We start from the raw sequence: 24,716 nt of genomic DNA, 5'->3' as shown, positions 1-24,716 counted from the left end.
TCAATTCGGTTCTGTAGTTTCGAAGACATTACAGGCATATAAAAAATGTTTCTTCTTTGATATATTACTATAGAAGACATACTTTGAACTCATTATGGGATGATAATAATGATGGTTGCTGTCAAGCTTTGATAGTTGACTGACACAATCCGTTAAGGGTCATTAATCGTGTGTCTAACTGTGCCAAAGTAATATTGCAATCTTGCCAAGTCATGGTAATGTGATAGGATTACGGCTATACGATTCTTTGAGTAGCTTTGCGCTTTGTTCGCTTTAATTTTTGAATTAGGCTGTAACACTAAACTCATTTTTCTTAAAACAATTAATATTATCTTTGAAACTCATGCGTGATAATTTATAGTAAACAGTTGTTTTAAGAAAAATGGACACTTATCATATCGGTGAACTTGGGCCTCAGTAAGGAGGCATCTATGTATGGTATTCCTGCGACCTTCTGAGTATATGCCAAAACGAAAATGTCATATTATATAATCTTATTTAAAAGTTAATACTTCTCTCACCATACATGACTATTGACATCAAAACAAACGAACAGGTGTCTTATTAGAATATAATAGGCTTGAATGTAGGTTACATACAAGTAACACTAGTTCGCGCCCCTTGCCCCGCCTGTTCTTAATAGTGGGAGGTACCATGTATTGGCATAGATGTTATCTATGTTACCATGTCATTTGCTGTAGGCAATTTCTTAAATTGAAATAGGCATATAAATGTAATTATTTTTAATCTGCCTACAGGTCAATTAAGCCACGTTATAATAATGAGATGGGGGCTTCTCTCGACAGTTTATTAATCCGTCTATGAATGAATCAATTTCTTATTGAGAGAGAAAACTTGTAGATGACCTAATAACCTCCTCAGAACAGAATGAAAATATTATTTTTCTCACGTAGTTCTTGAAAGGTCTTTGTAAACAGCTAAGAGAAAACTGGAAATGTAAATTAATGTAATGTGATTTAGACTATTGTTTTGACTATACTAGGCACAATAGGTGAAGAAGGTGATAGACACCGAAAATAAAATGCATTGTTCTAATAAATCATTGAATTCATCAGATAATAAAAGAAATCTGAAAAGTTTCAGTAAACTTAATATTTATAAAAACATGTTTGATATTCAACACCTAATCGAATTCAATAAAATCAACTGAATCTAAACTAATAATAATCAAATGAGAAAGTTATACTCCTATGACAGTAGGTCAGGTCGCTAAACAAGGACAAGCATATACACACAGCGTACGTGCGAGAGGGATGTCACTATCGACATAATAGCGTTACATAAGGTGTCAGGTTCGATTCTCGCGCGTTTAATCGTTTGCGAGGATAATGCGCGTTGCAAAACGTTTAGTCAAAGTTATGAAAGCTAGAATTGAATGTCGTTAAGTCACATCGGTTTTTAGCCTTCCTCTATGACTGAACGCATAATGAAGACTAAGCAGTCGGCTGATGGTTGGAAATATTTTTTTAAAGAAAACTGTGAATTCAATCAAAGCTTTTAGTCGGTCTGGGGCCCGATTCTCCTAAGTTAATAATGTCAAAATTGAATAGAAATCGAATCGTAATATGATCGCAATGGCAGTTTTAACCATATATAGGTACGCTTCAATCGTAATCGAGTCGTAATTGGATCGCAGTCGAATGTGAATCGTATGTCGCTTAAGTAAAATTAGGAGAATCGGGCCCCTGATATCCGCCAAATACCTGATCGTTGTTATGTGCTTATTATTCTTTCCATATTGATTTATGAGTCCGAACTTGAAACTATCGGCCGACTAAAAGTTTTTAGTGTGCTCTACGTCACACCGATTTTCAATCTTTCTTTATGACTAAACTACCGCTAATGGTGCCTATATTAGAATACTATTACTAAATGTGAGGAAACTCAGGTATTATGTAGTTTTCGGAGAAACCTGTAAGCTGCAAGTCATTACTGAGTAGGGAGGTAAATAGTTATTTCGACAAGTCATTAGCAAAGGTTTGGTAAGGCTCGTTAATGGATTTCATATCAAAGTTATTTTACTTAAAAGATACGCAAAGCTTAGATGTAGTAACAACTCATTTTGCCGGTTATGAAATGCAATGACAATCAACTATAAACTACACAGCTTAACCAAAGGTTTTTTCAGGATGCGCCCGTTGGAAGTACTTCGTACACCCGGCCAAACACTCTCTATAAGTACTGTGGAGCCATAGAGACAAACAGGCAGACATTTTAAAGTCTTTATTTAAAAATACTAGAGAAATTCACAACATATTTCTACCGTAATTGGTTAACAAACTTACCTACATACAACTTATTCCAATAAGGAATTTACTCCTCCTAACCTACAAGGAAGAAATTACTGCCGTAAAATGTCCAATCTATTCCTATATTGGAAGCGATTACAATTCTGCGCAAGTGGTTCAATCTATGCATATAACACGCAGCCAGTCGGTTACTCGGTCAGATCTTATGTAACGTCGATATGTCGCGCGGTTACTTACCTGATTAGGTAAACTTAAATAAGATTAGTTTTCTCACAATTTTACTGCTGCTTTTTGCTGGCGTTTGAATAAGCCGAAGATCATTTCTATACCGTGCCAAATTCAATTAAAAATAGAAATAATAGCGGACCCAAATGATATTAACATCAATCATTTCAATTTTGAGATACATAGATCAAAAAAGACCTTGGAATAATTGGAACTACTCAAGACTACTTAGAAACTAAATAACGAAACATGGTCAGAGTAGAATAGGTACTGCGAAAACTTTTCAATAATAGTCATCAATGACTTAATAACTATAGGCATGTTGAGTCAGCTGACGTGTTTTAGTGTTCTAGATACAGCTATTTTTCCAAAACCAAAGTAAGGATCTATACTCACTAGATCCGATTTAATGACTTATGAAATAAAGCTCATGTCATGTCACATATTTCACCTCTTAGCCAATTGTACATTTATAGAATTCTTTTACAATACATTTTCTTTTAGGTCTTAAAACCATCCTAATCATATTTTACCCGACTTCACAAAAAGGAGGATTTTGTGATATATTTAATTATTTAACATTTTAGTTCCTATCGGTAATTACTGTGTTCTATTTAGAGTTAACAGTTCAAAGCGCAATAAAACTAAGGAAAGTTTAGTTCGTAAGCGTTGCTGTTGTAGACTTGTGGTCGACACGGTCAGCTGATTCGGTTACATAATTGTTTTAAAACAATGGACCACCTAGTAAGAGTATATATTGCTAAGTTGACTACAACATGTTTTACTACATTTATCTTTACTTACATCAAGCCTTTTGTTTTACAAAAGTCTTTAGTATTGTAATCTTTAGTGTTGTAGTATGTAGAAACAAATAGTATAAAGATATATGTAGGTTGTACTTAATTCGTTGCACATATGTATCATTAAATAATATCTATCTTTCTACCCAATTACACATACCAAACAGAATTCCCACAAGTTACCTACAGCCAATTTACAGTGAATATAATCACGATGTCATATAAATGTTACGAGCTAGTGTCCCATCACCTTTACATCTGAATTCCAGCTACCGTTGCCAAATGTCTTCGTTTTACAACAACTATTGACCAATACTAATTACTACTATTACGTAGCCCCCGTGGCTCATTACTACTCTTATGGCAAGTGGCTAATTATGGCTGAAGAGCTTAAAGACGACCTTGGGTTATGTAAGGTCAGTAAAAGTAGAAGTAACATCTGGTGTGCAAACATTTTTGATGCAGGTTCAATTGTAAATGTTAATAAGTGCTGTTAATTATTTTTTTACCTTACTAATTTTAATTGGTATTGTAGATTTTCTTAACCAGATATTAGTGGGGCTCTTGGGACAGCGCAAACCATAATGTGAATAATATGAAGTAATATAACTAATAACTATGTATTAATTAAAGTGAACAGGTATTCCTCTGTGTTCTTTGTAGAACTATCTTCATAAGTTTATCAAGATAATTTCTAGTTTGACCAGATGATTATCAAACACACTCGGACATAGAAGCTATAGATACGTAGTGAAACTTGCAGGTCACAGGGTCAGCCAGGGTGACTAGCCAGTTTAGAGTGATTTAACATTAGATCGGGTAGATAAAAACGGGTTGAAGGGTTCATATGAATAAGATCCAAAATAGAAAAGTTAAGGACGAGTTACTTTTACACCAGGAATCTGTAAAGTAAGCTACAGAGTGTCAGACAGACCGGAATTATATCACTGCTGTCCTGGTACAAAAAGGGTTTAAGAAGGAACATGGAAGGTTTAATCAGTAAGAGTCTGACACTCCCTCACGCTGCTAAAAGAGCGTTAGACAGACTGACAGACTGTTGGTCTCTTTGTTAATAAAGATTAAGATACTGCCTACAATAATTAAGTGTTATAAAATGACAATGACTGGTAACAGACTCTGATCAGACAAATTGGCCATTTAAAAGTACTTTAAGGTCAATTACTTCGAATTCAGACCTTCCCTTTTAATGTCAATGTTAATACCAAAATAGTAGGCACACATTAATCTTTTGCACTGCCTACTCATGTGATAAAAATGATTGTTGAGTTATAAATAAATATAACTTCATATAGTTTTTATTTCATTGTTACACTAACCACTATACGCTAGGTACTATTGTAACTTTCCTTAGAGAAGATATTTTTTTCAAGAACTGCCCCAGTAGATATAAAACAAAAATTAATGTTCTAAAGTTACAAGAATCATACTTACTTCCAGTTTTTTACTTATTTATAGGAATATTCTTATCATCACTGTTACACCAGCAAAAACAATAGAACCATACCACAATCAGCTCCTCAAAACGAAAGTTAACAACTACATACAGTTAAGTATTGGTTGGAACTTGAACCTGACAGTTGAACTCAGCTGCAGTCAAGCCTTGCCGCCCACTGAATACCACTTCCGTTTCCTTGACTGCCGCATAGTTACCGGCTTTTGGGCGTAAATCGTGAATATCTTAACCACAGAACCGCAAAAGCCTTTTAACCTTATGACCTTTGAAGGTAACTTAATATAAAGCCTGTTTTACAAGTACAGGTTAAACTTGACTGGTACGAATTTCTCGATTTTTGTATGTGAAAGTCCCAGATAGGGTTGAACTTACTTGTATAGATAAAATAAATGGGTTATCCAGATTACAAGACCCAGAAAAATAATAATAAAAAATAAATTTTAAATTACATAAGCAACATCCCTTATTGAAATACCAGTTGCTAACAGTTTCCCACACGACATGCAACTAATGATCAATCAGACAATTAGGCTTATTTATTTTACTTTCAAATTACATCTTCCTAAAGTTTTCTCTGTAATATTTATTATTCTTTTATCAACACTGTATTCAAAAATGTTAAGAAAAAATCTTTTTTTGATAACTTTATCAAAAAACTTCGACAGCGGAACCTATTTCCCTTATTACGTAATATTCCCATGAAGTGAAAGCGTCAAGGATGGGGTCTTTGCCCCCTGTACCCTTTCACGCTGTATTAACGCTTATAATCATGCACTTAGGGGCTATTATTGCGTAACACCAGTGTGTACGCTTCTCATTAACGTTGATTTAGTAGTACGATTTGTAGACGGCTTTCTTTTCAATTTGTTTTCTAGTATTGAGACTAGCTTTTGTTTTTCTTCACATTAAAAAAGTAGATTATTGGTGAATGAGTCAATCGATATATGTCATAGCGAGTCATCTTCGTAGCTGTTTGCATGTAGGTATTTTGAAGTGTTAATCATGGATGAGTGTAATGGATTTTTAGTAAGTCTCATATCTGCTGTTGAGGAATTAAGTGAGCTATTTAAACTTCTAAAGGCAGTCAAAGAGAGAGAACAGAGTCAATCAAGGTGGGTGCAGTCTGTTAATGACCGCAGGTCAACTAAGTTAGCAGTCTTGTTCGTTTATATTATTTGCCGAATTTTGCCGAAAATATCTTATTATTACCACATCACTTCGTTGACAAACAACTGCAAATGAATATGTTTTTCTTGTATCTACGTATTTGTTCCTGAAAACCAAATATGTATAAATAAAGCTCATTCAAATTACTTATATATACGTTTTATAAATTGCGTAGTCATCGTAACTTTGCAAATTAAATCCTCTTTGAAGAATATTTCTTACATATTAGTCAAATATCCGCAGGAGGTGTAAAGTACCACTTATATATAGGTATACTACTTATGGGTGAATTTCCCGGGACCAAAAATTGCGTGGCATCGATGAAATCGGTACTAAAAATCATAGTTATAATATTCTAATATTTTTTTCTAAGTAGGTGAAATAGTAATCTATGTGTAGCACTAAATATTTTGTTAATAGGATTAATTGGTTCTCCAAAAAAAAAAATTAAACCTCAAAATCTTTCATTGCCGTGTTTGTCCACACGTCACCTTGATGTGTACTACACCTTATTGATAAAAATGTATTAGTTATTTATATTAAAACCTCCTTTTATTTGATTCGTGAATAGTTAAAGTATTGTTACGGACTACATTTGTTCAAATATTTAAACAATACAACAAATAGTAAATAAAAAATAGTTTGTCCCAGAACTACCATTCATCGCCATGTCCTAAACATATTTGAGAATATTGCTTTTTCTAACGGTTTGCGTCCCTCCCGCTGTGCGCTAAATGTTGCATATTAGTGGACGTTAAGTGTTCGACGTGGAATGACGTGTGTACGTACCCGCGTTTTCGCGCCATAAATGCAAGTATGCAATTTTTTTATCACTGGACATTTTTTCTTTCATCGCCGTGGATAGGTCTTACTTCTGTTTGAATAAGTTTGTCCTCTTAATTGATCATTCGGTACAATGCCATCTATCTTATGTTTATTTGTGACGTATTAATTACTGTGAATTATTAACAGATTTTTAGTTTTTTGATGTTTTTGCCTTGATATTCATTGCCGTGCTCTCATTGCCGTGGTTTCCGTGGTCAAAATTTGCTATGGAAATGAAAAAAAATACACAGCAATGAAAAAATTTTCATTGCCATGTCTTGTAAAACAATTTCGTTTCATTACCGTGGCCGCATGTTTCATTACCGTGACTTATGTTTTCATCGCCACGGCATGATTAAGAAAAAAAACAATTTGTACTATACAGTCAACTACAAAAAGATATTTCCACGTTCACCTCACAAAATGATAAACTTACACACGCACCACTTCAGGTTCAGGTTCACTTAGGTTGTTTTACTAGACGAGTATTTAAGAAAAGAAAGAGAAAGATATGTCAAAACGATGGCTGCAGGAATAGTTTTCATTGCCATGGACGCATGTTTCATTGCCGTCAATTCTACAATTTTTACGTGCACATCTATTGCACAATAAAATTCAGCCTTGATTGACTAATTCTCTCCATAATATAAAACCGTCACTATTTATCCGGGATTGACACGAAATTCTCTCGGGACATAAGTTTAACCACTGAAATACGCGGACCTAAAATTCGAGACTTTTCTAAAAAACAACGCGTTGTCTTCTAGTTCAGCTTACCTAAGACTCGCAAGTCGCAATACTACTAAAATATTTAACCAAAACTTCTATTAACTTAGTCATGCGTGCGGTGTGCTCTTCACCTTGCATCGCTAAAGGTTACCAAATGTTACTGCAATTATGTAGTTTACTAGTTAAACAACCGTATTAGAATCGCAATTGAATTAATTTGTTACTTACTAGCTGCTGTCTTCCGGATTAAACTATAATACGAACCGAAAAATCCCGTGGACTCGCTAAGATTTCAGGACAACACCTTATCTATCTATTTGGTATTGAGTTCACCAATTTTACCCGTGACACTGTGGCAAAAAAATAACGTGTACAAAGTAATCATATTGTAAGAAAGGTTAAGATTGTCAAAAGTGTTGAAAATCTTGGACAATAAACAGTAATACATATTGACTCATAAACAAAACTTATTACTTTGTGTATACTATGTATGTATGTTATATAGCTCACAGCAGATTCCAGTATTTCCAGCTAATCCGTCATCTTTAGCATTATAATAAGGAAACAATAACGTCACTATTAATGTCGGCGTGACGCTCTTGTAACTACACACTTACGATGTATTACACAATAATTAGCGAAAGTTCCGCTATTAACGTAATTGTAATTATCTTGACTCAAATTCAGTAATTACTCTGACTTCATATCAAGCTCATACGGCGAAAACTTATGCCTACTTACTGGGAAAGCTTAACTATAGAAAGTTAATATATCCAAATAAGTAAGGCAATAATTCTATAGTGAATCTCAATGAGATATCCTAACTTCTCTGATGGGAACTCACACTTACTTATACTTCCTTACATAAATGCTAAGCTTCCTCTAACTAAATCTGGCAATGTGCCAGTTCTTTCTTATCCGTTGTTTCCGTAAACTTTATCAACATAACTGTTTCTTGCGCCACTTCTTCCCAGCAAAAACACTTAGGGAGTGGTGAAGGGTGGGTGTTTTGGAGCTGCTTGTAAATTCCTGACGTTCATAAAGTGCTATTTTGCAGCATATTTTGAATTAACGATTTTTGATTTGATTGATCATTATCATCAGTCTATTTAGTATAATTTCACTTGTGTTAACGATTATACCCTAGCCATCCCCTAACATATACCATTGCTACTTCATCATATAACATCAGAACGACCCATACCATCTTCCTCAGATCATCACTCTACCTTCCTAGGTGGTCCACCACGCTAGCCTACTTCCGTCGGCCTACAGCACTAAGCTGCGTATAAACTGGTGCACACATGATCGCCGGCGGCTGGAGAAAGCGTCCCATGAGTCGGTGCGTTGCGCAAACGCATGGTTATGACAATGTCGCGGTGCAAGGGATGAGCGGTCAAGTTCAATCTTCCCTCTGTAGTGTTAAACAGTTTTATTTATATGTGTAATAGTTGTACTAATTTCAAGGCATTTAATTATCAATCTCCCATAGACAATGTTGCGCTAAGGACCAGAAAATTGGCGCAGATACACCATATTTAGCCACATACTGTATGTAGGTATATGTCAATCAGGCATTGTTATTTAAATGAGCCTGTTCTCTCTGATTTCAAGTATCAACAAAGGCAAGTGGCCAGAGCTAGCTGCCTTATGTAATATATATTAACAAGATATACGTTACGTTAATAACAAAATCTTGTTCACATTTGTTAAATTATTTTATTTACATTACTTTTTCCCCTGCTTATCTTAATCCCACCCGCTACCGCTCGTCACCCACACCGCGCCGCGTTACTGATGTCCCGCTAACAAGCGCACGCGCAGCTTATGGCGCAGTGAAACTTATTAGCACCTGTTATGTGCTGATATTATTATTATTATTCACTTTTACTCCATGAGCCTCGCTTTATTATACATTTTAATGGCGTTGCGTAATTCAGTGGCTGTTGAATGATGTTTGAAAATATTGCTCGTGTCTGTGGCCGGAACTGTGTGATTGTTAAAATTGTTTCATGTTTAGTTGAGTACATGCATGTAATCTTTATAATAGCCATTGGGTGAAGAAGATACACTTTAAGAGCATGTATATTGTGTATATATCCAGTAAAACTTTCCTAAAAATGGCTACGAGATACTTATCTACATACTAAGTAAAGCTAACATACCCATGTAGTACAGATACGCACACAAAGAGTATATGGCAAGCGTATTCGTAAGTACAATCGGCAACAACCACTTCAATCAAAATAAAACTATCTGAAAAACAAAAAAGGTCCATACTACGTGCAAACATAATCAACAAGAATAAATTTTAAACATCGTTCGAAATTCAAAGCGCCATCGATGACGTGTCAGCCGTCACGTTGCGTCAGCGCATCAGCTAATCGGCGCGCGCGCAACTTGACCGTTAGCATCGTGGTGTTGCCACACCTCCACTTGCACTGATTAGAAACTTCTTAATTATTTTTCTGCTAATGACGTCTTTGTTTTGAGATGGTTTGAATGATATATATTTAGTTTTTTTGTTGTTTTCAGAGATACGTTTTCAGATTGGAGCACACAGAATAATTATATGATTATCCTGGCTTGGTTACTTACTCATATCCAGGTTACATTATACGTAGCTTATAGGTATCTTATAAAATTACAAATTCTCTTGGAAACGCGATATAACCGAACTCTACGCGGGCGAAGCCGAGGGCGGAAGCTAGTAGGATGATAACACAAACACAAAAAAAAAACAAACAAGATCCGACTTCAAAACCTTCTTTTGGGAAAATCGGTAAAAAATCCACATAAACAAACCTACAAACATTTACACATCTCAGAAACCGATTAGGCACAATGTCATTAGTGCATCCTATACCATACCTACATTCGTAGTAAGTTGTAGTTAATGCATCCCATACCTACATACATTCGTAGTAAGTTGTTGTAACGCGAACCCATCAGTCAGTTGCGCCACGCTAGAGGTCAGCACTGCGACCCAACGCGTTTGGCATGGTAAGCAATTGCACCAGGACTGTTGGGAAATGATACAAATTGCTATGGTATGCGGTAAAAGGAAATGGGGAAATGCTTGGTGGGTAAAATTGGAGTAGGTTTCGTGGGCTGAATTAGATGTTGCGACGACATTTTTGAAAATTGCTAGCACGAGAAAAGGCTCTGGAGATGATGAGAATTGTAGGAACTAGGTACTAGAAAACCTATTCGCCTTAATTAATAGCTGAATAGACCAACTAATCTACCTGATCTAAGACATGTTTCAAGTGCCTCATTTTTGCGAATATCACTATAGGCAACTATCAAAATTAGGTCGCGGTTCGTTCGCTGTATAGGTCTAGGAAACGTACGAGTACGTTTTATATGAAGGGCAAAAGACCATGACTTTTAACCAAACCTTAAAATATTAAAATCACCAAAACACCTCATAATATTCCAATTTCGACACACATTAGCAATAATTTCAAAATCAAACTCAAAAATCCATGAAATTATGGTTCTTTATTTCAAGTTTAATTTTGTAAGCCGTAATATATTACACCAGTTATGGTCAGTTAACACAAGGTCGGTAATATTGGCATTATTTATAGATTATATTAGATTTATAATAAAGGGAATGGGCTGTAAGGCCTTGGTGATCGTAATGTGGAATATTTGTCACATAATGATGATGTTCTATTGATTGCTTAAGATGCATTCATCAAATCTGTGCGATGTGAAGAAGATATATTGAGGAATCTGCAATCTCTCAGGAAAAATAACAATACCGCTTGGTTACTACCATTGTTCGATAACTTCGCCTTTATTATAAAATTCTTTAAATAAATCATTCCATGGTAACAAAAGTACTTAATTCTTATTCTTTTGAGAATTATATTCAAAGTGACAATTTGAACAAGGTTGGCAATGAAAATAATTGGCATTAAATTAATCATGAAACCTTCATCATTTACATTAAAAAAACTTAATTAAGTTTGGCTGAAGCTATGAAACAAATGCTCCCGTGTCTTTACAAAATCGATTAATCATTAGCTTTCCCTACAAAAACAAACATACATCATCTCTTCGATAATACAAAATGCATTAAAAACAAACACGGTTTAGATTAGAATGAGCACTTGTTTGGGGTCACTGACACGTGGCTGCATCGAGTCACCTTGACATAGATCTCGATTCTATTCACTATTCGATAGTGTGCAGCTGTATACTGCGGCTTCTCTCGTGCATTCTTAGTTTTATTAGGCTTGGTACATGGCTATGCATTTTCTGGACAATAAAGTTTTAAGGATAGTTAAATTTTTTCTGTCTTCTTCAAGTCTAGTACCGATTAGTGTAGGTGCCAAGAACCAGAAGATGTGGATACTTTCGATTTCTCAACGAAAATTCAAACATTTCATTTTCATTTAAACATGAAACAGTTGTCATAAAGTGCGATTTATAATAAAATAATTTAATGCTGATTTATCACAAATGGCTACGGCATCATTACTTCGACTTCCCACCGGATACAATACGAACAAAATGAATGATCGTCTCTTCCGCGACGAACAATACGATGGATCTTGACTGATTCTGACAATTATATTGAGGTCAATGTGACGATTTCCGTATATCTGTTTTTATCACTCCTTTCGGATTAAGCTTTCATATGAACTGTGGTGTTAATTTTTCACAGCAGTAACTAGAAGTCCCACTTAGATAATAACTGGGGTGTGGAGGTCAGATAGATCATCTATCTATGTTATTTTAAATATATACCCGAACCTTCATCATCATCATCCTCCTGCCCTTATCCCGAACCTTATCATGCAAAAATAATGAATATTATATAGGCCTCAATATTGCAAGATTTTTCAACCTGATTCATATTTTCCCAATCATACTTTTACAAAGTTCTGCAAAAATCCTTGTAAAGTTCCCACGTCATTCACGAAGGATTTCTCTATAAGGTAGCTATCGGCAGTTTTTGTCATATCGAATCCGAAGGTCCTATGCACCAAGGTCCCTGTTACCTACATCGAATGCACCGAGATTGTGCAGCTGCAGCTGAGGTCAACTGCTCTCGAACTGTAGGAAGCTAAGTAGATCGTTAAGTGTAGCCTTTATAGTTATTTAAAAATTAAGTGCTTGGGTTTTGTTGCAAGCGGTAATCAAATCGTTAAAATGTATTTTAGAGTAATTTTCGCAAATGAATAGGTCCCATATTAGTTAACTTAGCTTGGCTTGTAGGGGGAAGAAACCGAGTTTTAGATATTTCGGATTAGCATTATGCAGCATAAGTAATGACAATAATGAATAGTAGTGAATTTGGACAGTTTAACAATTGGAAAAGTAGCAGTTATACGAAGATATAATTTCTAATACCTCTTATATACAAAATATTGGACATTGTGCAATAAAATAATAGCCAGTTGACAATTATGATTATTTCCATATATTTCCGCAAAATATGACATTGTGTATGCCCATTATTCGGTATATTTTACAGTATACCTAAATTATCACTAGGTATATATGTACGAATCATATACGTATAACTGAAAATATAATTTACATCTGCAGTTCTAAAAATATACATTAAGGCTTACAATACATTGACATCGAAGTTTATTTATGAAGGAAGTGTTATTTTGGAAAGTGTCGCGTAAAACCCAAAGGCACCGATACTCACTCAAGGCAAGCGCGGAATGAAATGCCGGAACACCAAAATTCATCCTTATTGGCATGTTGTACTTGTGCATTTTTCATACGAGTACGTATAAAAAACGATTTTCGATATTTGCCCTATAAAAACTAATAGCACACTGGCCACCATACATTACAACTTAACGTAACGTAACATACTTCTCTGTTTTGCTACAAAATACGTCTCTAAAACCCTTGCAAGGATCATGAAATATCTCTCGAATTCTGTGCCAGTTGGTTTAGTTTTAAGTGGTGCATGCTGCGTGTATATGTATTTGTATTAATTAACTCTCTTCTGTCTCTTCCAGTGGAGGACGCTAGCGGGCGCTACACATCCATGTTCTACTGGGGCAACAACTACTGGACCGGGTCCGCGGAGCTGTGCGACATCCTCAACGAGCAGCACACGCCGGTCAAACAACGCAACAGTCAGTATATCTGTCGTACATTACAATCTAGCATGTTCTACTGGGGCAACAACTACTGGACCGGGTCCGCGGAGCTGTGCGACATCCTCAACGAGCAGCACACGCCGGTCAAACAACGCAACAGTCAGTATATCTGTCGTACATTACAATCTAGCATGTTCTACTGGGGCAACAACTACTGGACCGGGTCCGCGGAGCTGTGCGACATCCTCAACGAGCAGCACACGCCGGTCAAACAACGCAACAGTCAGTATATCTGTCGTACATTACAATCTAGCATGTTCTACTGGGGCAACAACTACTGGACCGGGTCCGCGGAGCTGTGCGACATCCTCAACGAGCAGCACACGCCGGTCAAACAACGCAACAGTCAGTATATCTGTCGTACATTACAATCTAGCGTGTTCTACTGGGGCAACACTGGACCGGGTCCGCGGAGTCACATGCTTACTGATGGACACTACAAGCTCGAAAAATTACGACGAACTCCTCTGAGAGTGTGCAAAATTTCACCCTAATCGGAGACCGGGAAGTGGGTCAAATTAAGATTCCAAGATTTTCATACATGTGAAGCTAATATAAGCGTGTTAATAAGAACACTTATTCACAGAATCTATCTGGTTACTTATAAAGACATTCACTGTAAGTACTTTATCTGCCAAAGTACATACAATGTTGCAAGTGTCCTATTGTTGTCGTAAGCGTGTCAGTGCGCGGAACTAAGATAGCGTCGCCGACACAACTGTGCTAACTGTGTCTGTTTGTCGGTGTTGAGTGTCACGCGATGTGATGTAGGATGATAACTGTGCCAGATATGTACATGAAGCCAGTATCTAAGGGTTAGAGTCAAATTGATTTGAAAGCATTCTGTAACCTCTCGTCTCATATTAGCTATGAATATGACTAAATTACTTAGTTATAAAAATCTTAAATTCTTTGTCAATTGACGTCAATCTCAATAAAACCAATAAAGCAATTTGTATACTATGTAAACACAGGACAGCTCTTTTGTAGCAGTCGTACAGTACTTACACAGATCTCTTTAGAATATTACATGCCACTCTGAATATATCATAGTCAATGATACACTCATTAGTAATTAGAACAAATCTTTATTGAAATACTCGTATTTCGATACCGATTACCATACAAAGACAACGTTAGCAAAATGTTGCTAAATTGTACAAATGCATACAGCCTCCACGCCTAGCGCATAGCAATTAATTTCGTGAACAAATCGAGCCTCCGACAGCACGGACTATGGCGACATTATCGAGTGACCACTCGTCACTAGCTTATCGATATGCAGCTATCGATAAGACAGCACTAGAGTATCCGCACACTGCAAACTTTTAGTCGGCAATAAATGAAAATAAATGGTAGTTCGCAGATCAATAAGGTATTGGCCAGTGTGAGGCCGACTAAAAACTTTGATTTATTGTTGGTGTTGGTAAGATTTTTTGCGTTATTTCTTCTTTCCAGCAAAAACAGGAAAGTGGGGTGGGCGTTTTGTCTTTTGCTCTGACGTTCAAAAAGTGCTGGTTTGCAGCCAAGTTAAAATAAACGATTTTCGATTTTGATCTAATTCATGATACTCCACACCATTATTGTTTGCTGATGACCTAAAATTAATTTTAAAAATAGAGCAGAAAGAGGATCATCACATATTACAGCAAGATATAACCAAAATTGAAAAATGGAGTTTAGAAAATAGATTATATTTCAATGTGGCCAAATGCTCCGTACTATATCATTCAGCCGAGCACGAAACCCGAGTCATCACCAATATTGCATGGACGGAAGGCCGCTGCAGCGGGTCTCTGATGTCAAGGATTTAGGTGTGCGCTTCACTGCTGATGTGAATTTCAGGACTCATATCAAAAGTGTCTGTAAAAAAGCTTACCGAAATTTAGGGATGATATTACGGTTAGGTAACCAATTTAATAACATAAACGCCCTTAGAGCTCTGTATGAAGCCATTGTAAAGAGCCATCTAGAGTGTAATGCCGTCGTTTGGTCACCACATGAACTCAAATATAAACTGATGCTCGAGCGCATACAGAACAAATTTATCAGATTTCTGTATTCAAAAATGTATGGTGTTTATCCAGGTTATCCACTGTTGTACCCGACTCTTTTTGTATTAGGAATGGTGGGGTATTATAAAATTGAGGTGAGGAGGGATGTAGCTGTCACCACTTATTTATTTAAAGTACTTCGTGGCAAAATACATAATCCGAGGATTTTAGAAATTATTCAGTTATGTGTCCCGGACGCATACACGGCGCGGCGGCGGCGACCGGCGCTGCTGGCGGTGCCGCGCGCGCGCACCAACCTCCTACAGCGCGCGCCCCTGACGCGTGCACTGCGAACGCTCAATGCGATGTCGGAATCGGGAAAAATTGATATATTTAATTGTACTCTGAATGAATTCACAAGAGTAGTGTACTGTACCTGCTCTAATATAATTAATGTTTAATTTTAAGTGTGTAGAGTAGTTTAGATTAAGTATCTGTAAAATTGTCAATACACTATTGCATTAGGTTCTCCTGTAATGATAGTTGTATTTTGTGATAAATAAAAAAAAAAAAAAAATGATTTTCAAAAAAAAATACCATCGGGCCAACTATCGGCCGACTATTTAGTTTGCAGTGTGCGGGTACAACCTTATGTAACCAATCGAGTAATCGTAGAAATAGACGCCGTGGGCCGTGGAAATAAGTGAAAATTATTTTGGAAGTCGGTAATTTTTGTAAACGACTTTTAAAGGGAAAGTGGACAGTAGAGGTTTATTGCAATCGTTTGGCCGGGATGGTTGCTAAAATGATAGCTTGAGTTATGGTTTGATTCCCGATCTGGTTTATAGGTTTTTGAAGTATATAAGTGAGGCATCAGGAACCTAATAAGCAAGTACAAAAATATTAACTAAAATATTCCGAGTCTTCCCAAACGGAAATTGTTAATAACTTTTCACTGAAATACTTAAGAATGAACAAAGAAAAGTTACGTGACCAAACAGCTAATTATGAAACCTAAACACTACTATGACTCACAAAAACTGTCCCGCACAACAATTACATCAATATCTGTACAGCCGACAGCCGGCACTAACCACTGGGTCAAGGGGTGTTGACTTACGTCACTTTCTACAAACAGCTGCGGCCTTGCGCCTGCGCACGCCTCGAGAAACTTACAAAAAACAAATTCAAAATAATATTTTGGTTTAATGATTATGAAATTTTCGTACGAGGCTTTTAAAGTTTTTAAAGATTTATTATTTTTGATAAGTTATTTACAATAATATTAATATTTCATTAATAGGTTACGTAAATAATAGGCTAATCGAATGTAAATAATAATTTAATTATACAATTTAAGCGAATATTTAAAAAGCATTGCAAAACTTGCGCATACGCATAGGAATGTTTTGAACCGTAAATTGCGCGCGTTGATGTCTTTTGTATGGAGCTATGATTTGCTATACTTTATTACTCTATTCCTGCTAAATATGTAACAATACGATAACATTTTATTTAATCGGGATTTTATAGTATGTTCTCAATTATGTAGAAATGTAATGTAACCTACTTTTCCATTTTTATTAACTTTTGACTTCATAAATTCGGAAAATGAGAGCTTGATTCAACCAACTCTTTTATTTCCTCAGAAACGGCTCAGTCTCAGATCTTCAACGACTGGCGGCAGGACCTGTCGATGGTGGGCTTCGGGCCTCCCTTCGAGACAGCCTTCTACGTCGCCAAGGTCACCGTCACCAGTAACTTCACTGATATCGTCAAAACTGTAAGTTGCGCGAACTTGGACAGCACTTTTTAATTATTTATGAATATTAGTTCACATGTTTTGTTCAAATTGTGATTACATGCCTTGTTGTTCGTCTTATATGCCGAGACGACCGCGGGCCTAATGCTTGTGTGTACCGTCATAACTTTTATCACGGGAAATAATAATGTTCAATTACCTCATATTATGTGGGTTACGTTGTTTCTCTACCTATGTGATGACCCTACCCATTTATTTCTAATTGGTTCATGCAAGAATGTGTTAAATAATAACTAAAATTATAAACCCCTGTCTATTTTTTGCACAATCACGTAATCACATAACTATAAAAGTAGTTCCCCAGGAATAGCCGCTGGCGGATGATAGTCGCTATTAACAATTAGTTATTCGCCTCTGTGTGCTCCACTTCTCTACTTCTCTTTCTCACTCTCGTCTCCTTCCAGCGCCGCACCCTGCACCTCGGCATATGTCTCCCGCGCTCGTGCTCGCGCGCGGCGGTGGGCGCGCTGGTGGGCGACTCGCGCGCGCCGCTGCTGAGCACGCGCGTGCTGGCCGTGCGCTCGCCGCAGCACGGGGGGTACAGCTACTGGGCTGATCCTACCTTCCAGGTGTTGCTGTAAGTATGATTAGAATCAAATCGTTCTCAAAAACAAAATTATTGTCATGTAATTGTAAAGTTCCTCATTTGAAAAAAAAAATGTCTTGACCAAAACGATTTTTGAAGAAGGAGGGATTTGGCACACCAAAGGTCCTTAAAATGGGTCATCGCCTGTCTAGAGGTTTATTTTCGCACCATGCAACCGTCAAGTGCAGAGACTGACGTGGCTGCGGAAGATATGGAAGTGTCACAATCTATACCGCGACAATAAAAGGCTTATAGGACATGGGAATGATCCTTAAGCCTCCCGCTTACGGGTATTTTGTACTTACAAACTTTTAACTACTAATAAAAATAAAAAGCTGTACCTATTTTTGTTTGGATTACAGCAACAAACATAACTTACGCGATGTTATGTAAGTCTTACAAGACAAGTCACGCGTGTAGACACACTGACAACGCAATATTTTGGTCTAGGCGTAGTGGACAGACATGACAATATGGTCGTCAATATCTTCATTTACACGTAGTTATTTTCTTTCACCAAGCAAGATACATACAACTAACTGAAACTACAAGTATTTTTTTAATATCTATTTAAATTACTGCACGTATTATGGAGTTTCTTGCCGGTTCTTCTCCATAAGACCTCCTCTTTGGAACCGTGCAACTCCATGTAAATTAAAAGAATTTGACTTTGATTTTGAACCGTACTCTTAACGACCACCCAACATTTTTTATAGGGCTCTTCTAATTTAATTTCGACTTAGCTAACTTCGATATTAGATGTTAATTTATCCGCAAATAAGTACTGTGTATCGATATGTATATTGTGTATTTACGATTGCGGGCCCACTTAGCTTCTCGTAATAAACTGGGGTTTGAGAAATACCTCCGTTATGTAAGCAACGTAATCGGGTTAATAATGTATCAAAGCCGAGCATTCGACATAAACTATTACCTTTTAATTCATTTTGCAATTGATTACAAAATTCCTGCGGTGTGGTCCAATCTCTGGAATTTATACTTGTACTATATGATTTATTGTTTCACGAAAGCGGGTAAGACATACATGTGTGTGTATATAAATGTACATGCACATTGTCTTTGTATGACTCGGTAATTTGGTCACTACTGAACTACTTACACTCACACACACATACAAAGAAAATGTGCATTTAAATTCACACACACAGAGCTCACATCAAATAAAAAATCTACAGCTACATCCATATACGGTAATAAAATTGGCAAACCACAGAAAGTTATGCAAAACGAATGTCAACGTAATATACTTTAAGACAACACTCAACATTTTGAGGTAAACGATGATTCATTACGTATTTAACACAATTATGAAATGGCTGACATTAAGATATTTCCTAAGGCTTGCCAACGGCTCACTTTCTACAAGCGTGTTTGTGTGTCAGGCTGTGACGTCACAACTTCTAGACTAGATATGGGCAGACCTTTGTTGGGACACTGCCTTTATAACTTATGTAATCAAAGCCTTACAATGTAGTGACCGATTTGGGGACAATTTGTTTATTTTGAGACTACAGTAAACAAATCTATGACATATCGTTTTTATAACAAACTAACCGTTTTTTACACGCGTCGTGGGAACTACTGCCCGTACCGAGGTAAAATATTTAATAACTTGTGTCACTCGGGAAGGGTGTAGCTTTCCAAGAATGACAGAATTTTTCAAAACGGGTAGTTTCGGAGCCTTCAGAGTACAAGAAAACAAAAACTTAAAAAATAAATAATGATGTTTACAAAAATGTTAAGATCTAGAACATAAACTTCATTCACACTTAACGGCAACTGAAACTGTTCTCATATTGTTGGATTTAACACCTCCTAAACGATCCTATATTTACTTTCATAATTCACAACTTTACTGTCAGTTGCACCTGTAAATATGATTGTAGGCCACATTTATATTGAGGAGTGGAGATCTGTTGAAGATGACAGATATTGAACCATTTGGAAGCTATATTCAATATAAAGAATTACAGTTAATATTCAATTAGGAAAAAAACAATTACCTTCAAAACATTTTACATCTTTCGCTAGAGATCTTAAAATAAATTATAAACTTCTTCTGGAAGTCCTTGACACGTGTTCAACTTCCAAAATGTACACTTAACGAAGATCTTCCCACCAGATACCAGGAAACATAGGTATAAACTAGATATCTAGGTTCAACGTAACTGTTCCGCCCACTTAACTGCAATTAGAGCTAACCTAACTATACACTGTCAAACTTCAGTTAAATATGAACCGAACCTAACTAACTATAGTTGATTGCACCCACCGGGCGCAGTTACTGCAAACAGTTTATTATTTAACTGGCAGTTATTTTAAAATAGTTAAGTATTTTCGTTTCAAAATTCTACTGTTCCGTGGATCGTTAAACTGAGGTAAATGATATAATAGTTACATTAACTGTAAGGTTTGTAGGACAGAATATAAGTATGGTTATGTACTTGAGGCTACTTATGTATTCATAATAATCTATGCGTAAGAGTCGTTATGGGCACTTAAGCTGGCCAAAAAAAGGAAAATAAAAGACATGTGTTTTTTGTTTTTTACAATGACATCATCCTAAACAGTATTCAATGTAATCGGTTAAATTACATAAGTAATATTTTCTTCCTAGATGATTAAACCAAAAGAAATGGTATAGCACAAATATGCATGCACTTTTTTCTGTTGTGATAATATAAAAAAAAAAACCTTTTTTTTTCTTAGCCTGAATTATCCAACTGCTGGGCAAAGGCCTCCCTATTTTGTCTCCACACCTCTCGTTTTTTCGACTATTCCCACCAATCAGGGTTTGCGATCATCAGGCCCTGGAAGAGATGGTGACGTGGACGCCTAAACCATAGTAAAATTTATTTTTTTTCTCATTTATTTCCAGAGCCGTATCCTGCATAGTAGCGGTTCTGCTGATCATAGCCACCATATACGACGTGAAGATAGCCCGCGACGTGCGCAGGCGCAGGCAGCGCGCCGCCAACATTGCCGCCAACATCGTGGCCAACAATGGCACGCGCGGCGATCTGAAGCTCGACCTTAATGGGCTGGATGATATTAGTACGGTTACTAATGGTGAGTAACATATTAATAAAAAATAATCTTTAAAAGTCAATAAGTGTTATGGAATAGGTATATCTGACTAATATTAAAAACACATCAAACATATGTACAAGTAATCGTTCTTGCCACGGTTTCTACGAAGCAAAACATATGTACTCAGCACTATTTTTTTTTATATTCAACAAAATTCCTCATTCATGTAGATTATTTTGACTGTACTGACAAAAGCTTTCTCATCTAAACAAATTCATCTCGATATTTTTAAGGATTTAATTAGATTTGGAATAAACATTATTATGTTTTTATGCACAAAAAAACAAGAAAATTGACTCCAGAAGCGAAATTTCGAAAGTAATCCTACACAATTAATTTCTCCCCAGGCAAAACAATGTACAACGTGAACAACAACCTGGCTATCAACAGCAACACCTCGGAGGAACGTCTCACAGCGGAGACCATCTCCAACGACGAACTCAAACTCAGTAAGTTATACATAGTCTGTTAAACCTGGAGGATCCTCCGGAGTTAGATGTCTGCTCCGGATGTTTGGATTGTACGGATTTGCCGGAGCAGTTGGTAAGGTTCTTCTTTTTGATTAGATACTAAAGAACCCTTTAATACTAAAAAAGCCTTCCCACATCAGTTTAAAAAGATTTAACTATATTGACCAAAAAAAAAACAACTTAACTACTGAAATGATTCAGGCTTTGCAAAGCTTTATTAATTTCTAACCGCATTTAGTCCCTCGTTCAAGAAATGGAAAACCTCTCCAGAAATATTAAAATGTGTACCCATACCATAATTAATCCACATCCTTTAAGTAAGTATGTACTTAAGACTTAATGCATAAACTAACGCCTCTAACTTTTTAAACAGCAACGTATCTCACATTCTAAATCACCATTACATTTCCACAGGCGTGTGGTCGGAGCTGCTGTTATCGTTCTCCATGAAGGCGAATGTGCTGCAGATCTTCGACCAGTCAGTCGGGGCTGATACTGTGCCCGTCGTCCACGGGCTCCGGTCACTGTCCATGGTCTGGGTCATCTTTGGGCATACCTGCATCGTTGTTTTTAAGGTGAGGTTTATTTTTAATACTCAGTATGTAAATCAGCTAGCTAGATGATGCTTTCTTAGCAAAACAGTAGCAGTAAACTAAAAACTCTTTTTTAATATAGTAGATTTGTAGAAAGCTAAAGTAAATAAATGCTTAACAGTTTTTAGTCCCTCAACGTGAGCTGTGAACTTGTCTCTGCATTTATTACAATTACTAAAACACCTCAAAATTCTACGTGCTTATGAATCTCGCCTAATTTCAGTATGCCGACAACACAGCCCTACGAGCTATCCTGGAGAAGAGCTTCTGGTTCCAGCTCATCATCAGCGCCGTCTACAGTGTCGATACCTTCTTCTGTCTCGGGTATGTCATCTTATACAAAGTCATATTAATCTAAATCAAAACTACCAACTACAGGGATTTATAAAACATATTCTCCAGTTAAACGTCACAAAGTGCGACTTATAACGCGATAAGCTAGGATCCAAAACTTTGGTACATTTGAGAATATCTGATTTGCTGTCCTACCCGCCCTAAGGAACATTGACCAGATTCTGGATTACTCTCGCGAGTCGAATAAACCCATATTAACGAAATCATTTCATTATTTCCCCAGAGCCACGCTGGTAACGTTCCTGTACTTCCGCACGAAGACGAAGGGCAAGCTGGACCTGCTGGTGAAGGGGCGCAGGAAGATCACCTCCGGCATACTGCAGTTTCTCGGACTTATTGCTTATCGATTTGCCAGGTAAGAACACAAACTATCGATTTCAATATTCGAATCTGTAGATTTGCTTCCTAGAGAAAAATTGCAAGAGTTTTGATATGAACTCCATGAGAGAAATGACAAATTAAACGAGCAAATCCACAGATACACTAGTTACTGAACTACTCCAAAAGGGTTTGATCACCAAGCAATGCTGTGTTGCCCTGTTGAGAACAAGTATACAGGCCCACAACTTACCAAGATCCAATGTAACTTTCTGAGTGCACCTTGATTAGCCAAATGATAGACAGTGACGACAAAGCGCTAATTTAGTTCTTAAAATATACAGGATTTAGGTGTTAAATATCTGATTATCGTCCTTAACATGTCCCTTTTGTGAATTTTGTTCTAACATTTCCCGTTATATTTTCCAGATTAACAGCTCCATACCTGTTCATCCTGGGCGTGGTGGAGGTGACGATGAAGTGGTTCCAGCACAACGCAGTCTTCGAGCCTCCTGCAAACGACTACGAGACCTGTCCCAAGTATTGGTGGAGAAATCTCCTTTATATCAACACTCTCTTCCCTGTTGAGCAAATGGTGAGTAGACATAATATATGAAATAATACAAAGCTACAAGGAGCGTCTAGATTAATTTAACTGGATCAAAACCACATAAAATGAGTTCAAAAAGTAGTCCTGTCTTGGTCTATTACAAGGTATATGGTGATGTGTAATATATCTCGATATTTTTCCTATTTCAGTGCATGTTATGGAGTTGGTACCTCTCAGATGACACCCAGTTCTACGCAGTCAGCGCCATCCTATTGATCTTGGCCACTAGGTGAGTTCTTTAAATACTCATTTGTACTCACAGAAATATTTTTCTTCTTTAACATCACTATTAATAGCGGATCTTTCTGAACTGGTCCTTCTTAACCTAATAACAACCTTCCTTTGTTCTTCTCCAGCCACTTCAAACTGTCAGCATCTCTAGGCGGCGTGTTATTCGTCTCGTCCCTCTTCACAACTGGCTACGTCTCTTGGAGCAACGACCACATCCCGAACAGTGAGGACCCCTTTACGCAGTTCGACAAGGTCTACGAGAAGCCCTGGACCAGGCTCGGACCTTATCTTGTGGGCATGCTCACCGGGTGGATACTGTTCAAGACTAACTTGCAGATTCGGATGAGCAGGGTAAGTTGATATTTGGAAACATAACTTTTTAAGACTTTGGAAGGTTTGATGAATAAGTTTTGAAGATGAATGTGTTTAGCATCTTCATTTACAGTAAGCACTACCCTCCTCTTTGTTATATGTTTCAATCGAAAAAAACGTCCTTTACACAATCCATACGTGTCTTTTTCTAGATACCATCTTTTATCTTAAGTCTCATTCCCACATTTTCTAATCCAATATCTATTTTGCAAGATAGAGTGACGTTTTGCAAAAGGTTTTAAAGCTTGACGTTCTGCAATTTTATGGATTAGTTAGAAGGATCCCATATTCTACGGTTAGAAAATAAGTACTAACGTATTGTCTGGATGTCAGATATGGGCAGCAGTAGGCTGGGCAGTATGCACGGGCACACTACTGTTCCTGATCTTCGGGCTATACAAGACGGAGCTGGGCGTGCTGTCGGCGGCTGTGTACTCCGCGCTGTCACACTCGCTGTGGGCTGGCTGTATCGGATGGATTATCATTGCTTGTTCTACTGGACATGGAGGTAGGGGACAAGTATTCTACCTTACAAAAATAGTTCTGGAAGATGCAAATCATTTATCAGAAAAATAATGGGATAATCCAGCAAATCTGGCGAAGTCATAAATCGACATCAAAACAT

The 24,716-nt window shown here is 37.0% G+C and overlaps 1 protein-coding gene across 1 annotated transcript in view; it reads left to right on the top strand.

The window, feature by feature from the left end:
* The window catches only part of LOC110374658 (uncharacterized), a gene marked incomplete at its 5' end in the record, with an annotated part of 38,733 nt that overhangs the window by 11,968 nt on the left and 2,049 nt on the right, over nt 1-24,716 (top strand). Inside the window, 12 exons of the mRNA XM_049842796.2 lie at nt 13,487-13,606; nt 17,274-17,407; nt 17,851-18,023; nt 20,932-21,122; nt 21,491-21,592; nt 22,028-22,188; nt 22,430-22,530; nt 22,784-22,915; nt 23,308-23,473; nt 23,638-23,717; nt 23,845-24,070; nt 24,425-24,599. Of these exons, the coding sequence (XP_049698753.2) occupies nt 13,487-13,606; nt 17,274-17,407; nt 17,851-18,023; nt 20,932-21,122; nt 21,491-21,592; nt 22,028-22,188; nt 22,430-22,530; nt 22,784-22,915; nt 23,308-23,473; nt 23,638-23,717; nt 23,845-24,070; nt 24,425-24,599 (1,761 nt within the window). The remainder of the gene's footprint in view (nt 1-13,486; nt 13,607-17,273; nt 17,408-17,850; nt 18,024-20,931; nt 21,123-21,490; nt 21,593-22,027; nt 22,189-22,429; nt 22,531-22,783; nt 22,916-23,307; nt 23,474-23,637; nt 23,718-23,844; nt 24,071-24,424; nt 24,600-24,716) is intronic.

This window comes from Helicoverpa armigera, chromosome 5 (genome assembly GCF_030705265.1).
Source record: "Helicoverpa armigera isolate CAAS_96S chromosome 5, ASM3070526v1, whole genome shotgun sequence".
Lineage (NCBI taxonomy): Eukaryota > Metazoa > Arthropoda > Insecta > Lepidoptera > Noctuidae > Helicoverpa > Helicoverpa armigera.
The sequence above is the reverse complement of the archived record's forward strand: the minus strand, read 5'-3'. Positions and strand labels throughout refer to the sequence as shown.